General features: G+C 43.2%; 1 protein-coding gene across 2 annotated transcripts in view; it reads left to right on the top strand.

Moving 5' to 3' along the window:
• The window catches only part of XPO7 (exportin 7), a gene marked incomplete at both ends in the record, with an annotated part of 46,255 nt that extends 19,358 nt beyond the window's left edge, over positions 1-26,897 (top strand). For both annotated transcript variants that reach the window (XM_080710862.1, XM_080710861.1), the window contains 17 exons: positions 385-578; positions 983-1,088; positions 4,828-4,963; positions 5,495-5,568; positions 6,712-6,816; positions 8,084-8,141; positions 8,490-8,598; positions 9,728-9,834; positions 14,683-14,771; positions 15,742-15,849; positions 18,961-19,043; positions 19,291-19,505; positions 20,136-20,274; positions 21,710-21,870; positions 22,725-22,823; positions 24,017-24,144; positions 26,804-26,897. In XM_080710862.1, coding sequence (XP_080566988.1) covers positions 385-578; positions 983-1,088; positions 4,828-4,963; positions 5,495-5,568; positions 6,712-6,816; positions 8,084-8,141; positions 8,490-8,598; positions 9,728-9,834; positions 14,683-14,771; positions 15,742-15,849; positions 18,961-19,043; positions 19,291-19,505; positions 20,136-20,274; positions 21,710-21,870; positions 22,725-22,823; positions 24,017-24,144; positions 26,804-26,897 — 2,005 coding nt within the window. The remainder of the gene's footprint in view (positions 1-384; positions 579-982; positions 1,089-4,827; positions 4,964-5,494; positions 5,569-6,711; positions 6,817-8,083; positions 8,142-8,489; positions 8,599-9,727; positions 9,835-14,682; positions 14,772-15,741; positions 15,850-18,960; positions 19,044-19,290; positions 19,506-20,135; positions 20,275-21,709; positions 21,871-22,724; positions 22,824-24,016; positions 24,145-26,803) is intronic.
• Between the last annotated feature and the right edge of the window lie 573 nt (positions 26,898-27,470).

Genomic DNA, 27,470 nt, shown 5'->3' with positions numbered 1-27,470 from the left:
CAGCCCTAACTCATAATGTAGGGGATTAAATTAATGTGACCTGGCATGGTCTGTAGCACGTGGTAAACACACCGCAGTCAGATGCTAATGTGGTGATGGTGCTGCTGGCATTGTCCTACTCTGATGGAACAGTCGAGCTCACCATAGGACAGAATGGCAAAATCCAGGAACCGGTAGATAGAGCAAAACCTGCACATTTTAAGAGAGCTGCCTTGCCGGGCTTGGAGGCACATGCCTGCATCCCACTACCTGGGAGGCTGAGTCAGGAGGAAGAGCTGGGGGTTATAGCTCAGAGGTGGAATGCCCTTGGGTTCAATCACCAGCACCAAATTTTTTAAAAACACCAACTTAAGAGTGCTGCTTTTCTTTCATCCTTTGGAGTAGAGATGGCCTGGAAGATCCCCTGGAGGATACAGGGCTGGTCCAGCAGCAGTTGGACCAGCTGTCTACCATTGGGCGTTGTGAGTACGAGAAGACATGTGCGCTCCTTGTGCAGTTGTTTGACCAGTCGGCCCAGTCCTACCAGGAACTGCTGCAGAGCGCCAGTGCCAGCCCGATGGACATTGCGGTGCAAGAGGGTGAGTACAATGTGCAGAGGGCTCTAGATCTTGGAGGAGCTACTGGTAATCCTTCAGCCCTGCCACCTCCCTATTTACTACCCTCCAGGACTCATTCAGCCTGGGCTACCTCCAGGTACACAGGGGCTAGGGAAGAGTGACTGATGCCATATCTGCAGTGCGTGCTTTCAACTCTGAGGAAGTCCTGCACTCTAAAAATAATGACCTCGTCTGATACAGGAATATTACCTGATGAATTTCCTCCTTGGCATAACCCTTACTAGAGGAGAAAAGTAGCTATTCTCTGTGAGAAAAGTAGGCCTGTATGGCTTTACCAGAGTATTAGATTGAGGAAGCTCCTAGTGAGGAATTTCTTCATGAAATTGTCCTTGTAGAGGACACTGATGAGGCTTTTTCTGCTACAGGGCGGCTGACGTGGCTGGTGTACATCATTGGAGCCGTGATTGGCGGCCGGGTTTCTTTTGCCAGCACTGATGAGCAAGATGCTATGGATGGCGAGCTTGTTTGTCGGTAAGTATGCCCGCAGAACCCTCCTTTCACTTCTCTGGCCACTCCTCAGCCCCTGCTGGGCCCTGCTGTGCTCTCCTCCCCACTTACAAAACGCAAGCTTAGGAAGCTGACCACTCCCAAAAGTGAAAGTCTGCTACAGGTCCAACTCTAAGCTTTCTATGAGTGTAGGAAGAACTCTGCCGATGAAGCATACTAAAAGAACATCCTAGCAATAATTCTGCAAGGAAATGATGGCTGCCGAATTAGGCAAACTAAAGTGGGGAACAACCATTAGTTCTGTTTAAGGACAGTATCTAGGAGTTAGGGTACACAAATCTAAAAGGAAACTGGTTCCTCAAAAGCCTCCAGAGGTAGAAATACAGAGCTTCTGCAGCCTTTCAGATCTCTTAGACATGTGTTCATCCACCGTCAGGATTTCAGATTATTTTTGTACTGTGTAATTCTTATTTTATTAAAAGCCTTCAAGTGAACATTAAAACATATTGAAAACTTTTTGAAGTTGAAGGAAGGAAAAGTGGAACATAATTATTTCTGTTTAGAATTTAGTATTTAGAAATACAATTCTAAAAGTTTACCTAGTAGAGAAATAGAACGCAGGATTTTTTAATATCCTAAGGCAGAAGTTCTTGAACATTTTCATCTCAGAATTACTTTGCCCTCGGTTTTTGTGGTGCTGGGGATGGAACCCAGGGGCATTCTACCTTCGAGCTACACCCCCAGCCCTACATTTTATTCTTTATTTTGAAACAGGGTCTCACTGAGTTGCAAAGGGCCTCACTAGTAGGAGCTGAGACTGTCCTTGAACTATGATCCTCCTGTCACAGCCTCCCAAATGCTGGAATTACAGGCATGCGCTACCACCTCTGGCTTACTTTGCCCTCTTAAAAAGTATTGATAACCTCAAAGAGCATTTGAGTTTTCTTAAAAAATACATTTACTTATTCATTTTAAAATATTATAAGCCCATTACATAACAACATAAATACATTTTTATGAAGAATGTTTTCCCAGTTGTGTCTTATGGCACATACCTACAATCCCAGTACTGTTCACCTCACTAAGTAGCTGAGGCTAAGACAGGAAAATCTCAGGTTCAAGGAAAGCCTCAGCAAGTAGTGAGCCTCATTAACCTAGCCAGACCCTGTTTCAAAATAAAAATAAAATAGGGCTGGGAGTATACCTTGGAGGTAGAATGCCTCTGAGATCAATCCCTAGTACCAAAAAAGAATGTTTTCCAAAAAATTAATCAGAAGGGCAATGCTTTATATACTTTGCAAATTTCTTACATGTCTGGCAGGGTAGAATTCAGCAGGGTTCTCTTATCTGCTTCCGTGTTCAATCTGTTGTGATACGAAATGTCCTGTAACCTGGGAAATCCACTGTATACTCAAGTAAGAATATAAATGAAAAGGGCAAGAAATATTTCAGTTACGAAAATGATTTTGTGGCATCGCAGTGAGCCACCACCCTATAAAAGACTTTCAGATGTTCTTCACAGGACACACAGGGACACACACAGTTTAACCTGATGCCTTAGATTTTATTGAGATGTCTTCAGACATCTCAAGCTGTGCGTGCGTGCGTGCGTGTTAATGAGAGTGAAACCCAGGGGCTTTTCTACCTTCAGGCTATACTCCCAGACCTATTTTATATTTTATTTGGAATTTTATATTTTATTTGGAAACAATTTCACTAAGTTGCTGAGAGCCTCACCAAGTATCTGAGGCTGGCTTCAAACCTGTGCAATCCTTCTCTCTCAGCCTACCAAGCGCAGAGATTACAAGTGTGTGCCACCAGACAGACCAGGCTTTTTTTTTTTTTTTTTTTTTTTAATGAGCCTATGGCTAGACTAGTTGAGCCTCACTATTTTTATTTGAGGTGCTGGGGATGGAAACCAAGGTCTTAAACATGCTGGGCAAGTACTTTACCACTGAGCTACATCCTCAGTTCCTCAATCTATCATTCTTACTTTCCTAAAAATCCCCATTTATGTCTTTCCATACTCATTTTGTTTATAGATGCCCATTTGCCCTTACCTGACCTAATACTAAGTAAAATTTCTGTGGCATTTTCCCACTGGCACTATTTAAAGAGCTGAGGAAAGATTTAATAAGAATAGCTAGTGAAAGTTGGGTGTGATGGTGCACGCTTGTAATCCCAGTCCTTGGGAGGCCGACACAGGAAGATCACAGGTTCACAGCCAGCCTCAGCTATTTAGTGAGGCCCTCTACAACGTAGTGAGACCCTGTTTCAAAATAAAGAATAAAAAATAGGGCTGTGGTTATAGCTTGGAGGTAGAATGCCCCCGAGTTTAACCCTTAGTTGTAAAAAAAGAAAAAAAGGATAGCCAGTGGAGCATACCTAGAATCCGAGCTACTCCAGAAGCCAAGGCAGGAGTTTCATAAGTTCAAGGCTTTCCTGGACAACTTATCAAGACCCTATATCAAGATAAAATTTAAAAAGGGGTTGGGGGCCGGGCATGGTGGCGCTGCGCTTGGGAGGCTGAGACAGGAGCATCACACAGGTTCGAAGCCAGCGTCAGCTACTTGGTGAGGCTCTCAGCAACTTAGTGAGACCCTGTTTCCAAATAAAATATAAAACAGGTCTGGGAGTATAGCCCAGAGTTTGAAAGCCCCTGGGTTTCACCCCTAGTACCGCAAAAAAAAAAAGGGAAGGGGGCTGGGGACTTAGCTCGTTGATAAGAGTGTTCATCTAGTATATGTGAGGCCCTGGACTTAATGTCCAGTACTAAAAAAAAAAAAAACAAGAATATGAAGTCTAATGTATTTCTGATTCTACAGCCCAGTTGTGATGCTGTATGTGTGTCAGAATACAAATTTGGTTTCGCTACATCTTGTAGACTGGCTCAAGTGTTACAGTACAGTTCAAGAGTGATTCACTTATCATATGTCACAAATAGTTTGCTTCCTGTTCTCATACTATCACAGTGTCAAATGACTCGCTTATAATAACATTCCTATTCTTTAACATTCTCTCACTAGCATTTTATCTTGCTTTCTTTGGGAGAGAGAAGTACAGCGAAAAGGGATGAAGACACAGGCAGTAGCATATTTGCTACTTGTCCCTGGAAGTGTTACCTGGCTATGAACATTATCCTTCATGTGTCTCTTCTCCGTTCATGGCTCTGTGAGGGGGGAAAAAAAGGAAAAAACGCTGGGCTACTTTAATCGCTCTTGTTTTATAGATTAAATGAAGTACAAAAATTGATCTATTCAAGGTCTCATAGAAATTTCGGGAAAGACCATTAGCACTAATACCAGTATTTCTCACTGTTTTTAAGCTAATTATATGTTCTGCCCCTACGTATGGGTATCTAACCATTTAACAAGGCATCTAACCATTCCTTGGCTATGGTTCCTGTGGGGCAGAAATGGAGAATTCTCCCCAACTGAGCTTAGAGCTGGCGGAGAATGCCTTTCAGAAAGCATTGGTAAGGAGGAGTTATGTTGTTTTGTGTGGTACTCGAGATTGAACCCAGGGACATTGTACCTCTGAGCCACCCTTCCAGCCCTATTTTATTTTTTAGTTTGAAACAGTTGCTGAGGCTGGCCTCACAGCTGTGATCCTCCTGTGTCTCAGCCTCCCAAGTACTAGGATTCTAGGCATGTACCACCACACCTGGCAAGAGGAGTTAGGAGTGACTGTTTATGGGTAGCTTGGATCAGCTAGAGTGACCAGGATGTCCTACTGTTGAAAATCATTCCTCCTCTTCCTCTAGGGTGCTCCAGCTGATGAACCTGACAGACTCTCGCTTGGCTCAGGCTGGCAATGAGAAGCTCGAACTGGCTATGCTGAGCTTTTTTGAACAGTTTCGTAAGATCTACATTGGGGACCAGGTGCAGAAGTCCTCCAAGGTAACAGACTCAGAACTGGTTCCATTGAGTTCTCTCACTTCTCACATGTAAAACTGCTGATTGAGGGAAATCGTTGGAAATGTAGCCTCCAGATTTTAGGCACTGGGATAGTGCAAATGTTTCCTTAGTCTGTAGAATTCTAGGAGACTTATCAAAGAGTTGGGTCCATTGCTTCCTGTGCTCCATATGCTTAACAAATGGCCAGCCAAAACATGTGTTATTCTCTCCTCAAATTGGCAGTTGATTATCTCTATACTATCGATTAATTATGAGTTAATATTGGGAGCAGCAGAAGTTTTTGGCAGAATTTTTGTGATTTCAGTATTGAAATGGACCAGTAAGAGAGCTCAGCGTCTATCCAGTAACTTAGTAATTCTTAGAAACTGGCCCATCCCTTCAGCAAGCATTCCCAGGATGTCATCCATTTTCTTCCACATCTTACTCTCTGAATGTGGACAAAAACAGTCCAGAGATATGATGGTCCTAATCTGTATTTTATGGTTACTTTCTCTTCCTTCAACATGGCACCAGCTCTACCGCCGGCTCTCAGAAGTTCTGGGTTTGAATGATGAGACAATGGTCCTAAGCGTCTTCATAGGAAAGATGTAAGTGTTTCAGCTCGCCATCAGCAAGAGGCCCTTGCAGTCCTGTTGCAATTGTAAGATGTGATCTGGGCATTGTGCTGCAGTGCCTGGGTTTTCCAGCATTGATCGTTTGCGTCAGAAAATTGTGCCTTTGAGTGTGTGACAAGCTGTGCTTAGAGATATGGCCCGGCCCCAGAGCATTCCAGGCTTGTACAGAATCTCCTCTTCAGCCTCTGGGATCACAGGAGAAACCCTGTCATGGCATCAGCAAATAGACATCCCTGCACTGTGATCGGTGCTCAGCCTCTCTCCTGAGCGGCCTGGGATGCCCAGAGTAGGCATTCACTTTCTGATGCTGATTTGTGTCCACTGTGCCCTCATCCCACCCCCAGAGGAGAGCCCCACTTTCAGATGGTCTTACTCCTCAGGAAGCATCACACAGCTCAGAGTCTTGAGTCTTCAAAATCTAGTGCTGTTGTTTGAACTGTCTTCACAGGTGGTGCTCCTAATTGGCCTTTTTTGTTTCTTTGTTTTTGTTTTTAAGTTATGCCCCTTTGGTTATATTTCCCCTCTTTTTAGGAATTCAATTTATTAAAGCACACAATAAGAGCCAAATGTATTACCCAGGGCTGTGTGCAAAGAGACACTTTGCCTCTTTCTGACTAGCCCAGCCCTAAACAGTCATATCTTTGAGCTGGTTAATAATTTAAGATGGAAAAGGCAAAGGGGGTCTAAAGGACTCTGCCAGCCAAGAATCCAGAAGCAAGGGCTACTAGAATTCTGCAGCTGACAGTGGATGGTGCAGGTGCAGAATTGCATACGTCTGCATGTTATCACTGCCGCAGAAATCTCTTACCCTTGCTGCAGAAATCAGCCCTGGAGTGCCCCAGAATTCCAAGGGCCTGGGTATGGGCCAGTGTAGCTTTGGAACCAAGTAGTGAAGATTATCTGAAGGATAATTTTTCTAGTCAACCAAATGTAAGTACGGAGATTTTATACCCACTTTTTTTTTTTTTTTTTTTTTTTTTTGTGGTTGTGATGTCTGTGAACTGGTAATGCAGATGTGTGGTGATTTGATAGATGATTTTCTTCTCTCAGCTTTTGAGAAAACCAGGCAAATCAAAAGCATCTCTTGCTTTTTTTGTTTTTGTTTTTGTCCTCCAGCATCACCAACTTGAAGTACTGGGGCCGTTGTGAACCAATCACCTCCAAGACACTACAGCTTCTCAATGACCTCTCCATTGGATATCCTTTTCTAAGCCAGTTTCTGTGTGCAACAAAATTATGGCATGACAGTCCTTAGAATCATGGCCTCCACCTATTGCCACTTTCATTAGTGTGGTAGGGTAGATACTCAGTAGCTTCCATATTCTAGGAATCAAAGGTAATAATTATTCTGGAATCCAGAATAATTCCAGACCCCTAAAACGAGCCACCACACAACTAACAATTTACTATAGATTTGTTCCTGGCTAATCCTCAGGTCTAGAGATACGTAGGAGACCTAGCTCACAGGTATACACTCTGTGTGCCTGAGTTTTTAGCATACCAGTGGAAACAAAGTTCCTCAGCTGATTGGTGGGAAAATCCTTTGTAGTGTGGCTCTGTGGCTTGGATGATGTCTACAGCAAAGTTTGAATTGCTCTAGATCAGCTTTTCATAGGCAGAGATCTGCAAAGTAGTAAATCCTGTAAAAGTGTTAGAGTTTTTTTCCTCTTATTACCCCCAGAGATTATATACCACTAATGCCATTCTGAACCAGGATAGAAGCTCATTCATGATACACAGTGCTACCATAGGCAAGGCTTTGGGGTTTAAATTCTGTCTTGGAACCCCCACCAAGAAAAGCGTCTCTCGATATCATGATTTCTTAGGGAAAACTGCTGGGTTTTATTGGTTTTCATACCAATTAGAGTTTGGTGTGAGTATTTTTTTTTAATTCAGGAATTAAGCTGTGTTTAAAAATTGACAAAGCAAAGAAGGTATGTCATAACTTCTCAGCAAGAGTTAGCCAGGAGCTGGACGTGGTGGCGCACGCTTGTAATCCCTGCGCTTGGGAGGCTGAGACAGGAGGATCGTGCAGGTTCGAAGCCAGCCTCAGCTATTTAGTGAGGCTCTCAGCAACTTAGTGAGACCCTGTTTGCAAGTAAAGTGTGTAAAATAGGTCTGGGAGTATAGCCCGGAGGTAGAAAAGCCTCTGGGTTCCACCCCCAGTACCACCAAAAAAAAAAAAAAAAAAGTAAGAGTCAGCCAGGAAAGAAACTTCAAATTCAGTGATGAGCTCTAAAGAAGTCTAGGTGGGAGAATACTCTGGTATGAACTGATTTTGGTGTGGTTATTCTCTTGCTAATCAATTGACTGTTTCTTAGAAGAGAACTTTTTTTTCTTTTTCTATTTGGCAGTGGTATTCTCAAGTGGTTTCAGAAAATAAGACTTTTGGGTAAACTATTATTAGTCCTGGAACATTGCTATCTACCTAAAAATTTTTCAGTTTGCTTCCCACTTTCCTTGACCTGCTCCTTGTCTTTACGTACAGTAGTGTGAGGAAGCTAGTGAAGCTTAGTGCGGTGCAGTTCATGCTCAACAATCACACGGTGAGTGATCGGCCCTTCTTTCCCCCTGGACTCCCTCTGTCCAGCCACACACAAGAGACATTCGCACCGAGGTCCTGGGTGCTGTAGCAGCAAGGACTGGCCCTGACTCCCATCACACTGCCAGATTACACCTAGCATCATCAGAGCTACTCTTGGGGACCAGGATAACCTGAATTATTAGATAAATTAGGAGTGGGTAACAATTATGATAATTTAAAAAGAAAGGTCCTTAAGGAAAACCATGGAGGCTTTAGCCTAAAAGGGCTCAGTAATTCTCAAATTACTGGCTTGCATTCTGCCTTTAATCTATGTTTTTACCTTTTTAACTTGTTCTCTTTTTTTCAATAGAGCGAGCACTTTTCATTTTTGGGTATTAACAATCAGTCCAATCTGACAGACATGCGGTGTCGGACTACCTTCTACACAGCACTTGGGCGTCTCCTCATGGTGGACTTAGGTACTGCAACAAACCATAGAGAATTATAAAGTAATCTGGCACTGTTCTAAATTTTTATTTGAGACAGAAAACTAGATGTGGGGGAAGTCTTCTCTGTTGTTTCAAAACTAATGAAGCTACTGAAATAACAGTTTAATTCCACCAACAGCGCATCATGCTGTCATGGTCCTTGTAAGAGTATACTCCCACCGTTTTTACCTGATGTGCAATGGCTTTAAAGTTTTCCTGATATTCCTCATCTCCAAAGTAAGGGAATTTCACTTTGAGAGTCCTAAATACATCTTGTTGTTGGCCTTATGCCTCCTTGACCCTTTGTTGAGATCCAACCCCCTTGACACAGTCAACAAAGGTTTCATTGTTATTCACCAGGAGGGTTTAAACTATCTTCATGACACTCGTAGTGATAGAAATGGTTTGGGGCCGACTAATAATTGAAACACAGTAGTGCCACTCTTAATTTTAGTAGGATTAATTTAATCCTACTAAATAGCATTATGAGCCGGGCATGGTGGCTCACGCTTGTAATCCAAGTACTTGGGAGGCTGAGACAGGAAGACCGCAGGTTCGCCACCAGCTCAGCCACTTAATGAGGCCCTCTACAACTTGGTGAGACCCTGTTTCAAAATAAAGAATAAAAAATAGGGCTGGGAGTATAGCTCGGAGATAGAATTCCCCTGGGTTCAATCCCCAGTACCCCAGTACCAAAAAAAAAAAAAAATGACATTTGAATCCTTCTAGGTTTATGAAAGAAGATTAGCAAAAGAAAAGCGAGTGTAAGGAAAGCCCACGAGCACTCGCTCCAGGTTTGAGCCTGGCCTTGTTTTCAGCCTTGGTCCTTTCTCGACAGACTCCACTTCTAACCGAAGGCTAAATAGTAAATTGCAAAGTACCCTATACACGTATAAATCCAAGATACTATAGCTCAACCTCAGAAACCTAGGACATTCCTGCACAAAAAAATCCCTGTTTTTTGCTTTAAAATTTGTTCCTGTATATACAGTTTCTTCTTAAATTACTACAAACACCTGTGGCATTACAAAGGGTCCCCTTGAATTGCCCAGGGGCCGCCTCATATTCGTCGGCCTGGACTTGTTAAAATCAGGGTCAAACCCGGGTTGTCTCCCTGCAGGAGAGGACGAAGATCAGTATGAGCAGTTCATGCTGCCACTCACAGCAGCGTTCGAGGCTGTGGCCCAGATGTTCAGCACCAACACTTTCAACGAGCAAGAAGCAAAGGTAAGTCTTGAGCAGCCTCTGGTTAGAACCCAGATCGGCCAGCCTGCGCAAAATAGTGTTCTCCATAAACTATCCACGAGGGGCATGTGTGCGCGTCTGGGCGTGTGTGTTACTGAGGATGGAACCCAGGGGCGTTCTGCCTCCGAGCTACACCCCAGCCCTGTTTTACTCTTTTTTTTGAAACAAGGTCTCACTAAGTTACAGAGGGCCTCAGTAGATAAAGCTGTCTGCGATCCTGCCATCCTCCTGTTGCAGCCTGCATGGTTAGCTCTTAACTAAATCTCTTGGGCTCTTGGCATTTTGAAATAGAACTAATACAGACTTCTTGAGTGTATATGTATGGTACTGAGGATTAAATCCAGGGATCCTCTACCACTGAACTCAGCCCTTTTTTTTTGTTGTTTTTTAATTGAGACAGAGTCTGGCTAAGTTGCCAGGGCTGACCTAGAACTTGCAATCCTCCTTCCTCAGCCTCCCAAGTTGCTGAGATTACAGGCATGTATTACTGTAACAAGTTTAAAGTATATTCTTAAGGAGTTCTTAGGATTTTCTTAATCTGTGTTTTCAGATATATTTGTATGAGTTTATTTATTGTTTTCTTCCTTTTAATCACTGCTATATCTTTAATTATATCCCCTTTCATTTTTAATAACATTTATAACTTTTACTGTTTTTTCTACATCAGTTCTGCCAGAGATTTGTCAATTTTATTAGTCTTTGCAAAAAACAAAGCATTTTTGGCTTTGTTTTAGTTCTTTTTTTAATGTTTTTATATAATATTCATTTCTACTCTCTTCTTTATTACCATGTATTTTCCTTTGAATTATTCTGTTCTAACTTCTTAATTTTTCAGCCCTTTTTTCTTGATAAAATTGTTTAAAACTATATAAGTGCCTTTAGGCATATTATTCCACAAGTTGTTTTCTTTTTCGTTGTGGTTAAAAAAACCTTACCATCTTAAATAATTTACATCTACAGTTTAGTGGTCTTTCTACATTGTCATGAAATCAAAATCCACAAGTTTTTTAATAATAATATAACTTATTTAATCCAGTATATCCAGAATAATACTGGTTCAAAATGTAATCAATAGCCGGGCATGGTGGTGCACACTTGCATTCCCCACACTTGGGAGGCTGAGGAAGGAGGATCACACAGGTTTGAAGCCAGCCTCACTGGCTTAAGAGACCCTGTTTCCAAATAAAAATATAAAATAGGTCTGGGAGTTTAGCCCAGAGGTAGAAGGGTTTCCAGGAACCCCAGTACCACCAAAAAAAATGTAATCAGTACACCATGTATTAGTGAATATTTATTTTCCATCTGGTGTCTCTGCTTGGAGCCAGAGCAGCAGGGTTCAAAAAGCTCAGTGGCCACATCCGGCCTGTGACAGCTGTGCTGACTCTCAGCTAGAACCCACCAGTTTCCTCCTCTTATCTCTACACTGGGACAAGCCTATTGGATTTCCCCAGCCTATTATAATGCCCCAAGAGAGGAATGTCAAATAATATTAATAACCAACGACCCAAAATGTCCTCACACACAGAAATCTTAGTGAGGCTCAGTGACTGCCCAAGTGGGTGGTAGCTTGCTGGGCGCAGGGCGCTCCCACTGCCTGGGCCTCTACAGCAGTCTGCGCCGTCTGTCCTTCCCACACACGCGGTCAGGGCAGGCGTGTGGTTCTTGTAGTGTTGTAACTTCTGTAACATCCACAAGTTTTAATACTTAACATTTCCAGAATCTTTTAGTTCTTTGTAACTTCCCATTTTCATGAAGATTTTGTTTTTGAATTTCCAGATGAACAGAATCTCAAGTTCTCTCTAGTTCTTGATTTCTATTTTTGTTTGGTGTGTGTCGGGATGGAATTCAGTGGCATTCTACCTCTGAGCTACACCCTCTGCCCTAATTTTCATTCTTTATTTTAAAACAGGGTCTCACTGCGTTCACAAAGGGCCTCACTAAGTAGCTGAGGCTGTCCGTGAACCATGATCCTCCGGGCTCAGCCTCCCGAATGCTGGGATTACAAGCGTGTGCCTCCATGCCCGGCTTAGTTCTTAGTTTCTGGCTCAGCACTGTCATTTGTGATTGTTGCTTTCCTCATCTTTTTACTTTACACATGCCTGCTCTCCTGGCCTATGGATGCCTGTGCTAAATCAGAGGGTGCCAAGGTATTAATATTGGCAGTGCCTTTTGCAGTTCCTCAGACACCAAAGCCAACTAGAAGAGCCACCCAGTAGCCAGGGGTATTGCCAGAAATCAGGCCACGTCTCACCTAACAGGAAATTCTCCTGTTTCCATCTTTGAGAAGCCCCATAGTTTTCCATCTTCAAATCATCACAGCAGTCAGCAGCAGCACTTGGTCTACCTCTCTCCCCTTATACTTTCTCAAGGAGAGTCTAAGGCAGATACTATTCAAGCAAAGGGAGGAGGGCCAGTGTGGAACATTGTTAACAGGCTATAGTATCAACCAGTACCAAGAACTTATCTGGGGAAAGGGAATATCCGTGAATATCAGCTCCTTTCCCATCATATTGACTCCATATAAAGCCAATAAAATTACTCAAAAGAACTTCCTTGGCCATGGACCATATTGGTCACACAGATCTTTATCCTGTCATATATAACAGGTCTCGGTCTCTCTCTTCCTCTCCTCTCCCTCTCCCTCCCTCTATTCTCCCTTTCCCTCTTGTACTAGTATTGGGAAGAGGTTTTAAAATGTATTAATGTACCAGTATTGGGAAAGATTTCCAATTTTAAAAATTTATCATTTGTACTAGAAAAACCAGGATTGGCAGGAAGGAGGCACTTGTAATTTACATTTCTAAAGAAAAGGAAAGAAAGCCAGAGCCAGGGATGGGAGGAAATCCCAGATCCCAGAGAAGCAATTTCATACATCTTGGGGGATGGAACAAGAGGTGTAGAGGGCTGCTGTGTTTGGAGGCAGGACAGAGGACAGCCTCCCCCCTTCCGGGGCAAATCTGGCTGGAGATAGCAGAGACTGGGCTAGAGATAGATCAAAGGACCTGCCGCAGAATTGGTCTGGATAAAAACACTCAGTATACTGGAGTTCTTCGGTATTTCCATTCGAATTGCCCCCCTGTGCCTTTCTCTCGGGCACAAGGCTGTAACTATCTCCTGTATTTCTATCTTTTTAATAAACTTCTTTAAATCTTCAGCAACTGTCCAAGCTATGCATATTTATTCTTAGCTTAGGACAAGAATCCATGGTTTTTCTGTTTGTGTGGTTGTGGTAGGGTAATTACTTCTCCCCTCACACACCAAACACATTTCACTCTCTCTTCCCCCTCTCTCCTCCCTCCCCCTCTCTGTGTATTTACTGGGAATTGAACTCAAGGGCATTCTACCTCCTAGCCCAGTTTTTCATTCTTTATTTTGAAATAGGGTCTCAGTAATTTGCAGAGGGCCTCACTAAGTAGCTGAGGCTGACTACAAACCTTAATCCTGTCTCAGCCTCCCAAGTATTAGGATTACATTTGTACACCACCATGCCCCCCTTTTCTTCTTAAATAGGCTTTTTGCATTTCCACATTTTACATTTAATTTATCCCTTTTATATCTTAAAACATATCAGCTTCTGTTTTTACTATTACTAAACCAAGAATCATTCTATTTTCTTTTTGTTTGTTTGGTGCTGGGGATTGAGCCCAGGGAATTCTGCCTCTAAGCTACACTCCCAGCCCGTTTGTTTGTTTGTTTGTTTGTTTGTTTGTTTGTTTGTTTGTTTATACTGGGGATTGAACCCAGGGGCATTCTACCTCTGAGCTACAACCCAGCCCTGTTTTGTTCTTAATTTTGAAACGGTCTCACCAAGTTGCAAAGGGACTCATTTAAATAGCTGAGGCTGGCCACACCACAAACTTGAGATCCTCCTGACTCAACCTCCCAAATACTAGGATTACAATTGTGCACTGCCATGCTCAGCTTGCTTTTCTTTTTTCTTTTTCTTTTTTTTTTTTTTTTAACAAGTTGCTGAGGCTGTCACTGAGTTGCTGAGGCTAGCCCCAAACCTGTGATACTCATGCCTCAGCTTCCCACATACTGGGATTGCAATGCACCAACATACCCTGATCTTATCTGGAATGATTGAGCCAAAAGAAGTTCAGATTTGGGACTTTTGGGGGGTAGGGGATATTTGCACGTGTGTGTGTGTGTGTGTGTGTGTGTGTGTGTGTGTGTGTGTGTGTACACATATAGGGAGAGAGCTCTTAGGTATGGGGCCCAAAATATTTTATTTATGTTTTATATCCATCTTATACAATAGTTAAAATAACTTATATGAAACAAAGTTTTTTGATGTAGAAGTTTCTACTTGTAGAGGCATTTTTGATTCAATGCCCAAAAGTTTCCGATTCTGAGGGAGGTGGGAAAAGGAAGAGCAAGGCTTGAGGCAGGGAAGAGTGTAAGCATTGTTCTGTCTGTATATGAGGGTATCGCTCTGGCCTCACTGACTTTACAGGGAGGTAAGAGGGAAGCGGGCTGGATGCAGAGGGAAATACACCGTGTGTTGCGTGCATGGTTGAGAATATCACTTTGAATCTCACTATGATGGAAAATTATACTGCTCCAATAAGCAGATTTTTTAAAACTTTGGATTTTGGAGCATTTCCAATTTCAGATTTTTATATGAAGAATTCTCAACCTATGTAACAAGCTTTACAGAACTGTTTCCAAGTGAAAAGATTCCAATTCCATTCTAGAGTGGAAGAGATTGATTCAGGGAAGAATATTTGTGGGAGGAAGAATTTGATTACAAGATGTATGAAATCTCCATTAGACGGTTATAGATTTGGCTTTTCTTCTATTTTAACATATTTTTTCCTTCTACTACAGCGAACTCTAGTTGGCCTAGTGAGAGACCTGAGAGGGATAGCTTTCGCCTTCAATGCCAAGACCAGCTTCATGATGCTGTTTGAATGGATGTATCCTCACTCAAACTAGTATTGTGCTATAGAAGCCTTAACTGGAGTGCGGCTGGGTGATGGGGTCATCGTGGGGAGGGTCAGGGAAGGAGGCACAGTGAGAGAGGAAGTTAGTTACCCATAAGATCTCCCCTACGGCCTGTAAGGTGCCACTGCATAGGGGCTAATGGCATAATGTTCCCAAGATTAGGATGTGAATGTGGTAATGGCCCAGTTTCTCTTTTGGGTCTCAGGTACATAAATGCCTGTTGAACTGAATACTGCTGTGGAACTGGTACATGTACACTGAGAAAAGAGAGATATTTCAATCTACTTTAAAAAAAAAAAAAAAAGCTGGGCCTGGTGGCACAAGCTTGTAATCCCAGTACTTGGGAAGCTAAAACAATAGGATTGCAGATTGATGGCCAGCCTCCGCTGTTTAGTGAGGCCCTCTGCAACTTAGTGAGACCCTGTATCAAAATAAAGAATAAAAAACAGGGCTGGAGGTGTGGCTTGGAGGTAGAATGCCTTTGGGTTCAATCCCCAGTACTGCAATTTAAAAAATTTAAAAAAGAAAATTAGAAACTAAAAAACAACTTTTAGGAATTGGGGAGTCTAATTTAACCGATTTCATAACCTTGAACAGATTATTTTAAATCTGCCTCTATTCCTCTGATATTTATGCAAGGAAAATAGCCAGTCCCCTATCATTCATAGAAGTGGTAAAGGAATAATAAAAATATAAAATACATTGTGCTCACAGAAAGAAAGGCACTGTATAAATTAAGATTTATTATTAGATGCCTGTTGCAGGTTAAAGGACATAAAATCACTTTAGCATTTTCTATGTAGAAAGATCCTAGGTAGGCAAGCAAGAGACAGAAAAGAAGACAACTATAGTTTGAGCTTGTGCATGGCTGGTGCTGAGAAATTATTTCAAATTCTGTATCTTTCTGGGTTTGGAAGTTCTTCCTTAGCTTCCTGTTTACAGATATCCATCATACATGCCAATCCTCCAACGGGCAATTGAGCTCTGGTACCATGACCCAGCCTGTACCACGCCTGTGCTCAAGCTGATGGCTGAGCTTGTTCATAATAGGTAAGCAGCAAGAAGATGTTCAAGGGCACAGCTGCTCTTCTGTCCAGAAGCCCTGAAAGAATTTGCTTTATGCACTGCTTTGGGCAGATTGTGGGAGATAAGATGTAGCGCTGTTAAGTTTGAAAATCTCAAGCTGGGCGTGGTGGCGCACACTTGTGATCTCAGCATTTGGGAGGCTGAGACAGGAGTATTGTGGTTCACAGACAGCCTCAACTACTTAGTGAGGCCTTCTGCAACTTAGTGAGATCCTGTTTCAAAATCAGGCTGGGGCTGTAGCTCAGAGGTGGAATGCCTCTGGGTTTCATTCCCAGTACCACCAAAAAAAAAAATTTTTTTTTAAATCGCTAAAACTTTGTGCCTTTGTTTGAAAAAAGAACATGCCCAGCCACACAAAGTCATAGCTGCCTGCAGGAAATAAGTCACCTATTAGAGTCTTAAGAATCTCAATTTTGGGTGGGGTTTGGCAACCAAGATTCTTTTTTTCCTGCCCACAGAAATAAAAGTTAACTTATAGTAGTGATGCCTTATCTTGCACATTTCAGAGTAGAGAAAATAGAGAAAGATATGAAATATTTTAAATTACTCTTAGTTTTTGTTTGTGTTTGTGTTTGTGTGTGTGGTACTAGGGATTTAACCCAGGGGTGCTTTACCTCCAAGCTACACAGCAAGCCCTTTTTATTTTTTGTTTTCGAAACAGGCTCTTGCAGATTGCTGAGAGTCTCACTTAAGTTACTGAGGCTGTTCCCTGGGATCCTCCTGTTTCAGTCTCCCAAGTACTGGGATTACAGGTGCACGCCACCATGCCCAGCTAAATATTCTTTCTTTTAGAAAGGTGAGCTAAAGTGGATCAATAGACTTACTTTTTTTTTTTTTTTTTTTTTTTTTAAGGTACTGGAGATTGAGTCCAGGGGCATTCTACCTCTGAGCTATACCCCCACACCTATTTTTTATTCTTTATTTTGGAACAAGGTCTCACTAAGTAGCTAAGGCTGGCTGTGACTCCATAATCCTCCTATCTCAGCCTTCCAAGTACTGGAATTACAAGTGTGCACCACAATGCCCAGCTAAGACTTACTTTTATAAAAAATGACAAGTTAGGTGTGGTGGTGCACACTTGTAATTCCAGTCTTTGGGAGGCTGACACAGGATTGCAGGTTTGAGACCAGTCTCAGCAACTTAGTGAGGCCCTCAGCAATTTAGTGAGACTTTTTTTGGTACAGGGGCATTTTACCTCTGAGCTACACCCCAGTCCTATTTTTTTATTCTTTTTTTTTTTTTTTTTTTTTTTTTTGCAACAGGGTCTCTTAAGCCAGCAAGGCTGGTTTCGAACCTGCTCAATCCTCCTGTCTCCGCCTCCCAAGCGCGGGGATTACAAGTGTGCACTACCACACCCAGCTCAGCTTCAGCTATTTAGGGAGGTTCTCAGCAACTTAGATTCTGTTTCCAAACAAAATATAAAATAGGTCTGGGATTATAGCCTGGAGGTAGAAGGCCCCTGGGTTCCATCCCCAGTACCACAATAAATATATATATATATATATATATATATATATGGAAAGCATCTAAGCCTTGCTAGAATATGAGGTATGTGCATCTGTCCCTCATGACACTCTGAAAGAATCAGTATTTAAAACTACCTTGGTGATGGAGTAGGGAATTCTCAGACCATAACCTCCCCAGTGATTCTTATAGTCAGGAATCATTCACACATTAGCCAGGCACAGTGGCACATGCTTGTAGTCCCAGCACTTGGGAGGCTGAGACAGGAGGATTACAGGTTCAAGGCCAGCCTCAACAACTTAGCGAGACCCTGTTTCCAAATAAAGTAGGGCTGAGGATGTAGCTCAATGGTAGACCGCCCCTAGGCTTGCTCAACCCCCAGACCAGAAAAGAAAAAAGAAAGTAGAACGGACAAAGAAATAGGTGTTGTGGTCTCTGAACAGAGTCAAGAGCTCAGAACTCAGAAGCTTTTCTTCCTTCCTAACTTCGGTCGCAGCATTCCAAGTCTCTTTGGGTCTTTGCCTCCTGTACAGTGGTAATGATTGTGCACCTTCTTCACTTGCCATTGAAGCTATGACCCTGGGTATAAATTAACGACTGCAAGGCTCTGCATTAGTATCAAGAAGTGACTATTAAAAGGCTATACTTCAGCCAAGCGTGGTGCTGCACGCTTGTGCTCTCAGCATTTGGGGAGCTGAGACAGGAGGATCTCCGTTCCCAGACAGCCTCAACTACTTAGTGAGACCCTGTTTCAAAATAAAAAATAAGCCAGGCATGGTGGCGCACACTTGTAATCCCTGCGCTTGGGAGGCAGAGACAGGAGGACCGTGCAGGTTTGAGGGCAGTCACACTGGCTTAAGAGACCCTGTTTCCAAATAAAAAAGTTTAAAAATAGGTCTGGGAGTGTAGTCCAGAGGTAGAGGGTTTCCAGGAACCCAGTACCAAATAAATAGATAGATAGATAGATAGATAGATAGATAGCTGGGGTTGTAGCTCAGAGAAAGTAGAATGCCCCTGGGTTCAATCTTCAGTTGTAAGAAAGAAAGCGAAAGAGAGAACAAAAGAAAGAATAAAAAATAGAGCTGGGGATGTAGCTAGGAGGTAGACTACCCCTGGGTTCAATCCCCATTACTGCAAAAAAAAAAAAAAAGAAGGGAGGAAGGACTGAGTGTGTAGCTCAGAGGAGAAAGAATGCCCCTGGGTTCAATTCCCAGTACCACAGAAAACATAAATAAAAGAAAAAGCTATACTTCAAATAAAATTGAGAATTTTATGAATAATTTCATCTGCTGCCTCCTTTTATTCTTTCTTTTCCCCCCAGTGCTGGGGATGAGCCCCAGCCTCATGCATGCTAGGCAGCTGATCTACCATTGAGAGCTACATCCCAGCCCTTTCCATTGTTTTTTAAAAGTGTTTTCAATTTGAGTAGCAGAAGCATGAATCTAGCATATTGGGCTTCAAAATGTAACCAGTCATTGGTTAAATACCTCTAGCTAACTTGGTATTCCCATACTGGGATAGGCAGTCTCTAATCAATCCCTAATGCAGAATCACCCCAGGTACACCAAGAAAGCACCTTTGACTTTTTCTTCTTCTGTATTCTCTGCCCAGATCTCAGCGGCTCCAGTTTGATGTTTCTTCCCCCAATGGCATCTTACTTTTCCGAGAAACCAGCAAGATGATAACGATGTATGGTAAGCGCTTTAAAGGAGCACAGCCCTAGAAGGGAATCTGGCTCAGCACCTCGCCGTCAGCAGTGTGTGGCTTCAGTTTAGCCTGGCAGTAGCCAGACAGCATTTATGTTCTTCATACATGTGAATTAGGGCGCCAGCTGCTACCAAGGGCCTGCTACAGTGGTATATCTTTGGAGGAAGGTTGGGTTGGTATAGAAGCTACCAATCAATGCGGTTGATTAAATATTTGTCTTATATGTCCACTCAGGCAATCGCATCCTGACATTAGGCGAGGTCCCAAAGGATCAGGTCTATGCCCTGAAGCTCAAGGGCATCTCCATCTGCTTCTCCATGCTGAAGGCTGCTCTCAGTGGGAGTTACGTCAATCTTGGAGTCTTTCGTCTCTATGGAGACGACGCCCTTGACAATGCTCTACAGACCTTCATTAAGCTGCTCCTCTCCATTCCCCACAGTGATCTCCTGGTAAGCCTGGAGCCTCATTGGAAGCATCTTGCCCCTCATTATGGTTTTTTGTTTGTTTTTATTTAACCTGAGACCATGACTCCATGTATGTGGTACTAGGAATTGAATCCAAAAGCAAAGGCAGGTTTTTTGTTTGTTTGTTTGTTTGTTTTGAGTACTGGGAATTGAACCCTGCGACATTCTACCTCCGAGCTATACCCCCAGCGCTATCTTTTTGAAGCAGTGACTCACTAAGTTTGGAGGGCCTAAATAGCTGAGGCTAGAGGCAGATCTGTGATCCTACTTTCTCTGCCTTCCAAGTGCTAGGATTACAAGCATACGCCATCACGCTCTTCTATTTTATTTAATATCTTTGCTTTGGCTTTTGTTTTGTTTTTGGTGGTACTTGGGGTTGAACCCAGGGCCAGTCTACCTCCAAGGTATACCCTCAGCCTTTTTTTATCTATTTTGTTTGGAAACAGGGTCTTGGTAGGTTGCTGAGGCTGTCCTCAAACCTGCAATCCTCCTGTCTCAGCCTTCCAAGTCCTAGGATCACAGGCACATGCCACCAAGCCCGGCTTATTTAAGGCCTTCTTCCTTCATGCTGAAGTAAACAATGCCTAGGCTGATTTTCGTCTTCCTCTACCACAGGATTACCCCAAGCTCAGCCAGTCTTACTACTCACTACTGGAAGTCCTGACCCAGGACCATATGAATTTTATTGCAAGCCTGGAACCTCATGTTATCATGTATATTCTCTCTTCCATTTCTGAAGGACTTACTGCACTTGGTAAGCATATGGGTTGGCTGGTTTGCACCACTTAACTAAACAGACGGAGACTATTACCCTTGCCAGTGTCTAAAAGAATAATGCTTTGTTGTTTGTGCCAAACAACAGAGTAAATATTCATGGTATCTTCTATTCAGTGAGTATTTATTAATCCTCTCTTAAGTTCCAAGCACTATATGAGGCACTTAGTAATTAAGTATATGTATCTGGTAGATGAAACAGACACACAGTAGACACCTACCATCATATTTACTCCTTGCACACTGGGATAGGAGTGAGTACAAAGCGCTGTGCAAGCCTTCAGGAAGAATGCCTAAGCTCTTAGTTTTGAGAAGGTGAAGTCAGGGTGGGCTGACTAGAGTGCTTGGCATCAAAGCATATGCGTAAAAGCTGGACAGGTGTTGCCCAGACTCATAGTAGCAGGAACAGCACACAGTGCCACCTGTTGGCAAGAAGGAATGAGGAAACCCACGTGGCCATGCACTAATGCAGAAGTTAGAGAGGGATGAGGGGAAGCTGAAGAGGTAGACAGAGCAAAGGTGAGGATCAGGAGGGCACTCGTAGCCTCATTCGGCATGTGGGCTGTCCAGTGAAAGTCCACATGGCCAGCCCCATGGGCATTTCTGTCCTGGTTCATTGGTCCCTGTCTATTTCTTTGTTTCTAAACTACCTTCCAGGAACTTCAGAAATTCCTCGTGTGTACATTCATGGAATAAATATGTTTTTCTATCTGGCTGAGTAAAACAGAAATAAGATTAAATCAGCTGCAGAATGATGATATTGTATATCTCTACAGAATGACTTTGGTTGTCTTGTGAATTATCTGTCACACACTGTTTCAAACTTAGAAATTGATTCAGGCACAGTGGCACACACATATATAATACCTATTAAAATGGAAGTATGGTGGCGCACGCTTGAAATCCCAGTACTTGGAAGACTGAGATAGGATCACAGGTTTGAGGACAGCCTCAGCAAATAGTAAGACTTTCGTCAACCTAGTGAGACCTTGTTTCAAAATAAAAATAAACATAGGGCTGGGGGTGTAGCTCAGAGGTAGAATGTCCCTGAGTTCAATCCTCAGTACCAAAAAAAAAAAAAAAGAAAGGAAAGAAGGCAGGCAAGCAAGCAAAGGAAGGAGAATTACAAGTTTAAAGACAGCCTGGGCATCTTAGTGAGACCCTGTCTCAAAATAACAAAAAGAGCTGAGGATGGAATTCAGTAGCAGAGCAATTGCCTGGGGTTTAAAAACAGACTTAAACCTTGGCCCTTGCTGTATGATAAGGAAAAGGTTAATGAGAAGCATCCTGAGCAGTGGCTTTGGTTGAAGTGGCCACAGCCACCCACCTGCTGGTACTCTGATGGGGCCTCAGCCACGGCTGAGCCATGTCTACCAAGTCACCATCAGCAGCTCAGCATCCCTGCTCTCTTCCAGACACCATGGTATGCACAGGTTGCTGCTCCTGCTTGGACCACATCGTGACATATCTCTTCAAGCAGCTGTCGCGAAGCACCAAAAAGAGAACGACTCCCCTGAACCAGGAGAGTGACCGCTTTCTGCATATAATGCAGCAGCATCCAGAGATGATCCAACAGGTGAGGACACTCCTGGGCTTAGAGGCAGCAGTGGGCTGTCCTGCAGTAGGAAGAACCTCAGCAGGAGAGGGGAGGCCAAGCAAGATGATGTGCATAACTATCATCTCATCAGTTCATGTCCCAAAATTGTAGTGAATTTTGAGTTTTCTGAGTCATCATTAGATTAGGAAACTCGGGTTCCAAAGTGTTCTTCTGAATGGCACCACCCCTGTTCCTTGTCCTTATCTCAAGAGCATGATCTTTCCCTGGAACTACTTTGGTTCCTGTTCTCAAACATGGAGTGTGACTTTGCAGTGTTCAGCACTCGTACGGCTTCTGCTCCCATTGCAAAGCAGGCCAGGAACTGACCACACAGAGATCAAACCATACGCCTGTGCGTATTCCACCTGTATGTAACAAAATAGGATTTGAAGCCACTTGCAGAAATGTAATACTGAAATGGACATGGAACTGAGAGGTCAGTAGAATTATTTATATTTAAGCTAGTAATACCTTAGCTAATCTCACCATTGTCCATTGTTCTCTGAATAGCATTGAAATAATTCACAACTCTGTCATATCCAAAGTGTCATATGCAAGGTGGTTTTGCCTACTGGAATTTGTTTACTTGACCCTGTCCCATTCTCCACAAGTCAGGGTGAACTGGAGAGGTCCATTGATAACAGGAAAAGAAATATCTTGGAAGAAAAACCTACACTAAAATAGAAGGAAAAAATGAAGCTTCACAAAATATTTTTCTGGTTTACTCTCACGTAAAAACCTTTCAATCCAACAATATTCTCTCTGTTCCTCTACTTGGAATCTGTTGTCTTAACCTTGACACTAGGTCACTGCCCCAGATTCTCCATTTACAGATGCTGTCCACGGTGCTGAACATCATCATCTTTGAAGATTGTAGGAACCAGTGGTCCATGTCCCGACCCCTACTTGGCTTAATACTACTTAATGAAAAGGTAAGAGAGCCAGCTTCCTGGTGCCGAGCCAGAGGTGGCAGTAAGCGCACATTTGGCTGTCACGTCCCAGGCACTATGAGAAGGGATTACAGAAAGCCAGGAGTGGTGGCAGGCACATACCTACAATCCCGGCTACTCAGGAGATGAGATGGACGTATCACAAGTTCAAGGCCAGCCTGGGGAGCCTAGCAAGAATGTGTCTTAAAATAAAAAAGATGACTGGAGATGTAGCTCAGTGGGAAAACCCTTGCCTCGCTCACATGTGTGAGACCCTGGGTTCAATCTCCAGCACCGCAAAATAAATAAAGGTTTATAGAACATGGGTATAGTGGCACACACCCATAATTCCAGTACTTAGGAAGCTGAGATAGAAGGATCACAGATGCAAGGCAAGTCTCAATAACTTAGCAAGACCTGTTGCAAAATAAAAAGGGCTAAGGATGTATCTCTCGAAAATAGAATGTCTCTGGGTTCAATCCCCAGTGCAAAAAAAAAAGCCCATAGTAATGCCCCAGGATGGCAAATTGGGGAAGATGGCTATTTACTGAACCTGCCTTCTTATCAGCTCACCTGTTAGAAGTCAACACATGTGGCATTTCAGACAAAGGGTAAAAAGGTGGGAAGGTATTTCCCTGATTATTAAGAGAACTCCTTTACAAGGAAAAATGTAGCTGGATATCACCACCTACGACCCAAATTCTAGTTCCAGCTCTGCCATAAACAAGTCTTGAGATTCTCATAAAGAGGGGTCTGGAGCCAAAGACCCATAGAATGCTTACAAATTAAAAAGTACTGCTTTGTAGCCAGCACACTCCTAGGATCCCAGCTGCTTGGGTGGCTGAGGCAGGAGGACTCCAAGTTTGAGATTAGCCTAGGCAGCTTAGTGAGACCTGTTTCAAAATAAAAAAGGGCTGGGACTATAGCTCAGTGGTAGAACACCCTGGCTTCAATCCCTAGTATAAGGAAAGTCAGCACTTGGGCTTGAGACAGGAGGATTGCAGCTTCAAGGCCAGCCTCAGCAACTTAGGTAGAATGAAGAGCTACTGTCCTGCGAGTGTCTGCCTGGACTTTAAAACGCATCCAGTCTTAGTAGTTAGCATATTCCATTCTCCTAAAGAACATGCTTCCTCCTGTAGATGACGAGGCCAGTCTGCCTCCCCACCTTATTTTCTGTTTCACTCCTTGCCCCACAGTATTTTTCTGACCTAAGGAACAGTATCGTCAATAGCCAGCCACCGGAGAAGCAGCAGGCCATGCATTTGTGTTTTGAAAACCTGATGGAAGGCATTGAGCGGAATCTTCTAACAAAAAACAGAGACAGGTGAGTGCAGAGGGCCTGCCGAGAAATCTTGAAATCGTGGCAATTGGTATTTCTTAAATCATTGAAACAAGGGCATTTCCTTAAAAGTTTCTATACATGCATATTTGAAGGCCACCTAAAGCAGCACTGTCCAAAAGCAAGCCATATGTGTAATTTCAATTTCTTAGCCACATTTTTAAAAATTAAAAAAGCTAAACATTCTGGCTAGTGCCTATATAATCCCCATACATGGGAGGCTGAGACTGGAGGATCACCCTGTTCCTAAATCAAAAGAGCTAGGAGTGTTGCTTGGAGGTAGAATGCCCTTAGATTCAATCCTGAATACCAGAAAAACCCAGGCAAAACTCATTATTAATGATTATATTAGCCAGGCGTGGTGGCACACACTTGCAATCCCAGCATTTGGGAAGCTGAGACAGAAGGATCACACTTCTCAGACAGCCTCAACCACTACTTAGCGAGGCCCTTTGCAACTCAGTGAGACTCTGTTTCAAAAATGAAGAATAAGCCGGGCATGGTGGCGCACGCTTGTAATCCCCGCACTTGGGAGACGGAGACAGGAGGATCGCGCAAGGTTCGAAGACAGCCACGCTGGCTTAGGAGGCCCTGCTTCCAAAAATAAAAAAAAGTATAAAATAGGTCTGGGAGTGTAGCCCGGAGGCAGAAGGGTTTCCAGGAACCCCAGTACCACCCAAAAAAATAAAGAAAGAAAGAAAAAAAATAGGGCTTGGGGGTGTAGCTCAGAGGTAGAATGCCCCTGGGTTCTATCCCCAGTGCTACAAAAAGAAAAAAATTATATAATTTATATAACCCAGTTTACCTAAAACATTGTCAAGATATAATCAATACAATTTTTTCATTGTATTGGAGATCGAAGCCAGGAGTATTCTATCTCTGAGCTACACTCCCCAGCCCTATTTTTTATTCTTTATTTTGAAACAGGGTCTCACTGTGTTGCGAAGGGCCTAAGTAGCTGAGGCTGACCACAAACCTGCCATCCTCCTGTTTCAGCCTCCCAAATGCTGGGATTACAAGTGTGCAACACCATTCCCAGCATAATCAATACTTTAAAATTAAGAATTTTAACATTGTTTATTGTACTAAGTCATCAAAATCTTATGTGCTTTATAGTAATGGGACACTTCAATTCTAATGCTAAATTTTCATTAGAAATCTTTAATTAATTGAGCAGGGCGTGGTGGCGCATCCCCGTAATCCCTATACTTGGGAGACTGAGACAGAAGGAACGCTGGTTCAAGGCCTGCCTCAGCAAATACTCTCAGCAAACTAGCCAGACCTTGTTTCCAAATAAGAAATAAAATGGCATACGCTTGTAATCCCAGCATTTGGGAGGATGAAACCAGAGGATCGTGGTTCATGGACAGCCTCAGCCACTTAGTGAGGCCCTCCCCAACTAAGTGAGACCCTGTTTCAAAATAAAGAATAAAAAATATAGGGCAGGAGATGTAGCTTGGAGGTAGAATGCCCCTGGGTTCCATCCCCAGACCTAGAAAGAAAGGAGGGAGGGAAGGAAGGAAATGAAGGAGAAGGGAGGGAGGGAGGGAGGGAGGGAGGGAGGGAGGAAGGAAGGAAGGAAGGAAGGAAGGAAGGAAGGAAGGAAGGAAGGAAGGAAGGAAGGAAGGAAGGAAATCGGGCTAGGGGTATAGCTCTGGGTTTAATCCCTAGTACCACAAAAGAAAAAAACGGAAATCCTTCATTATAGGTTTCATAAATTTATAGTAGATTCCCAACCCAGGTTGTTCCAAACATACTTAGCAGTTTTCTAATAATTGAATTTCATATCTGGGTTTTTTAATTAATTTTAATTAAGGTGTTTTTTGTGGTATTGAGGATGGAACCCAGGAGCATTCTACCACCAAGCTATACCCCCGGTCCTATTTTTTAGTCTTTTTATTATTTGAAACAGAGTCTCACTGAGTTGCAGAGGGCCTTGCTAAGTAGCTGAGGCTGTCCGTGAACTGCGATCCTCCGGTCTCCGCCTCCTGAATGCTGGGATTACAGGTGTCTGCCACCATGTCCAGCTCTTTATTTTTGAAACAGGGTCTCACTGAGTTGCGGAGGATCTCACTAAATAGCTGAGGCTGGCTGAGAACCACCATCCTCCTGTCTCAGCCTCCCAAATGCTGGGATTACAAGTGCCCAGCTTTAAGGTGTTTTAATTTAAAGTTAAAGAGTGATTGGAGAACTGAATTTTAAATTTTATTGATTTAATCTAGCTTTCAGTCACACTGACAACAGATGAAGTGCTCACTGGCTGTATGTGGTTAGCAGCTGCCATATTGAACAGCACAGCTCTGTACCACTGGTCTCTTGGCATTATGAAACAAGATAGCGTCCTCTTCTTACTACCCTCACTTCCCACCTCTGTCAGTGATGTCCTTCAATCCTGTGTGGGCCCAAGGCGGCCTTCCGGGCCCCAGATCTCTAGGTTGCTATCGAGTCACCAGGTAGAAAGGGGGGAGAGACTAAGTCAACTTTCTCTTAGGACTAAAGTTAACTGTCTAGAAACAGAACCTATCAATTCTGGTGTTCTAATTCTCAGTAGCTACTTCTCTCACTTTTCAGCTTTAAAATTTTTTTTTAATCAAAGATCTTTCCCTATCACCCTCTTCCCAACCCACATGCATCCTCTCCTCAGGTTCACCCAGAACCTGTCAGCATTTCGTCGGGAAGTCAACGATTCGATGAAGAATTCCACTTACGGCGTGAATAGCAATGACATGATGAGCTGACACCTCCTGGACTCTACCTGTACAGAGCAGCGTCCCTTTGGTCTGGCCCAGAGGGGCGAACAACTGCAAGGGAGAGGGCCTGGCTGATCCTGGCTCCTTCCAGGGGTGTGGGGAAAATGGCAAAGGTCAACCAGCTACTTCCCCAGGGAGTGGGGTGTGCGTGCACTCGCTAGGGCAGGGCGCTGCTGGTTCCTGGGGCTGGCTGGGAAGGGGAGGAAGGAGACGGACCCCAGGGTCTGAGACTCAGCCCTCCTCCTAGGGCCACCCAGGGGGAGAACCCCCAGTGTCCTGCCACAACCTGCCTTGTATAAACATGTACATTTTTTCATAACATTTTGAACAAGGTTTATATTGACTCAAGTTTAAAAACAAAAAGTGTGACTGAAAAATTTTTACAGAGTCTAGTGCACCAATGCTGATGTGAGGGGTTGTGTATGCGAGTGAAGAAAATGTGTATTCTGGTGGCCTGAAGCTTTACTGGACAAGGATGTGTGAAAGTGCAGAGATATATTTAGTGACGGTGTAGAGAGGCAGAAAAAAGTAAAAATTCCAAATGTATATTTTTTCTTATTG

Source organism: Muscardinus avellanarius (assembly GCF_963383645.1).
Source record: "Muscardinus avellanarius genome assembly, chromosome: 14".
NCBI lineage: Eukaryota > Metazoa > Chordata > Mammalia > Rodentia > Gliridae > Muscardinus > Muscardinus avellanarius.
The sequence above is the reverse complement of the archived record's forward strand: the minus strand, read 5'-3'. Positions and strand labels throughout refer to the sequence as shown.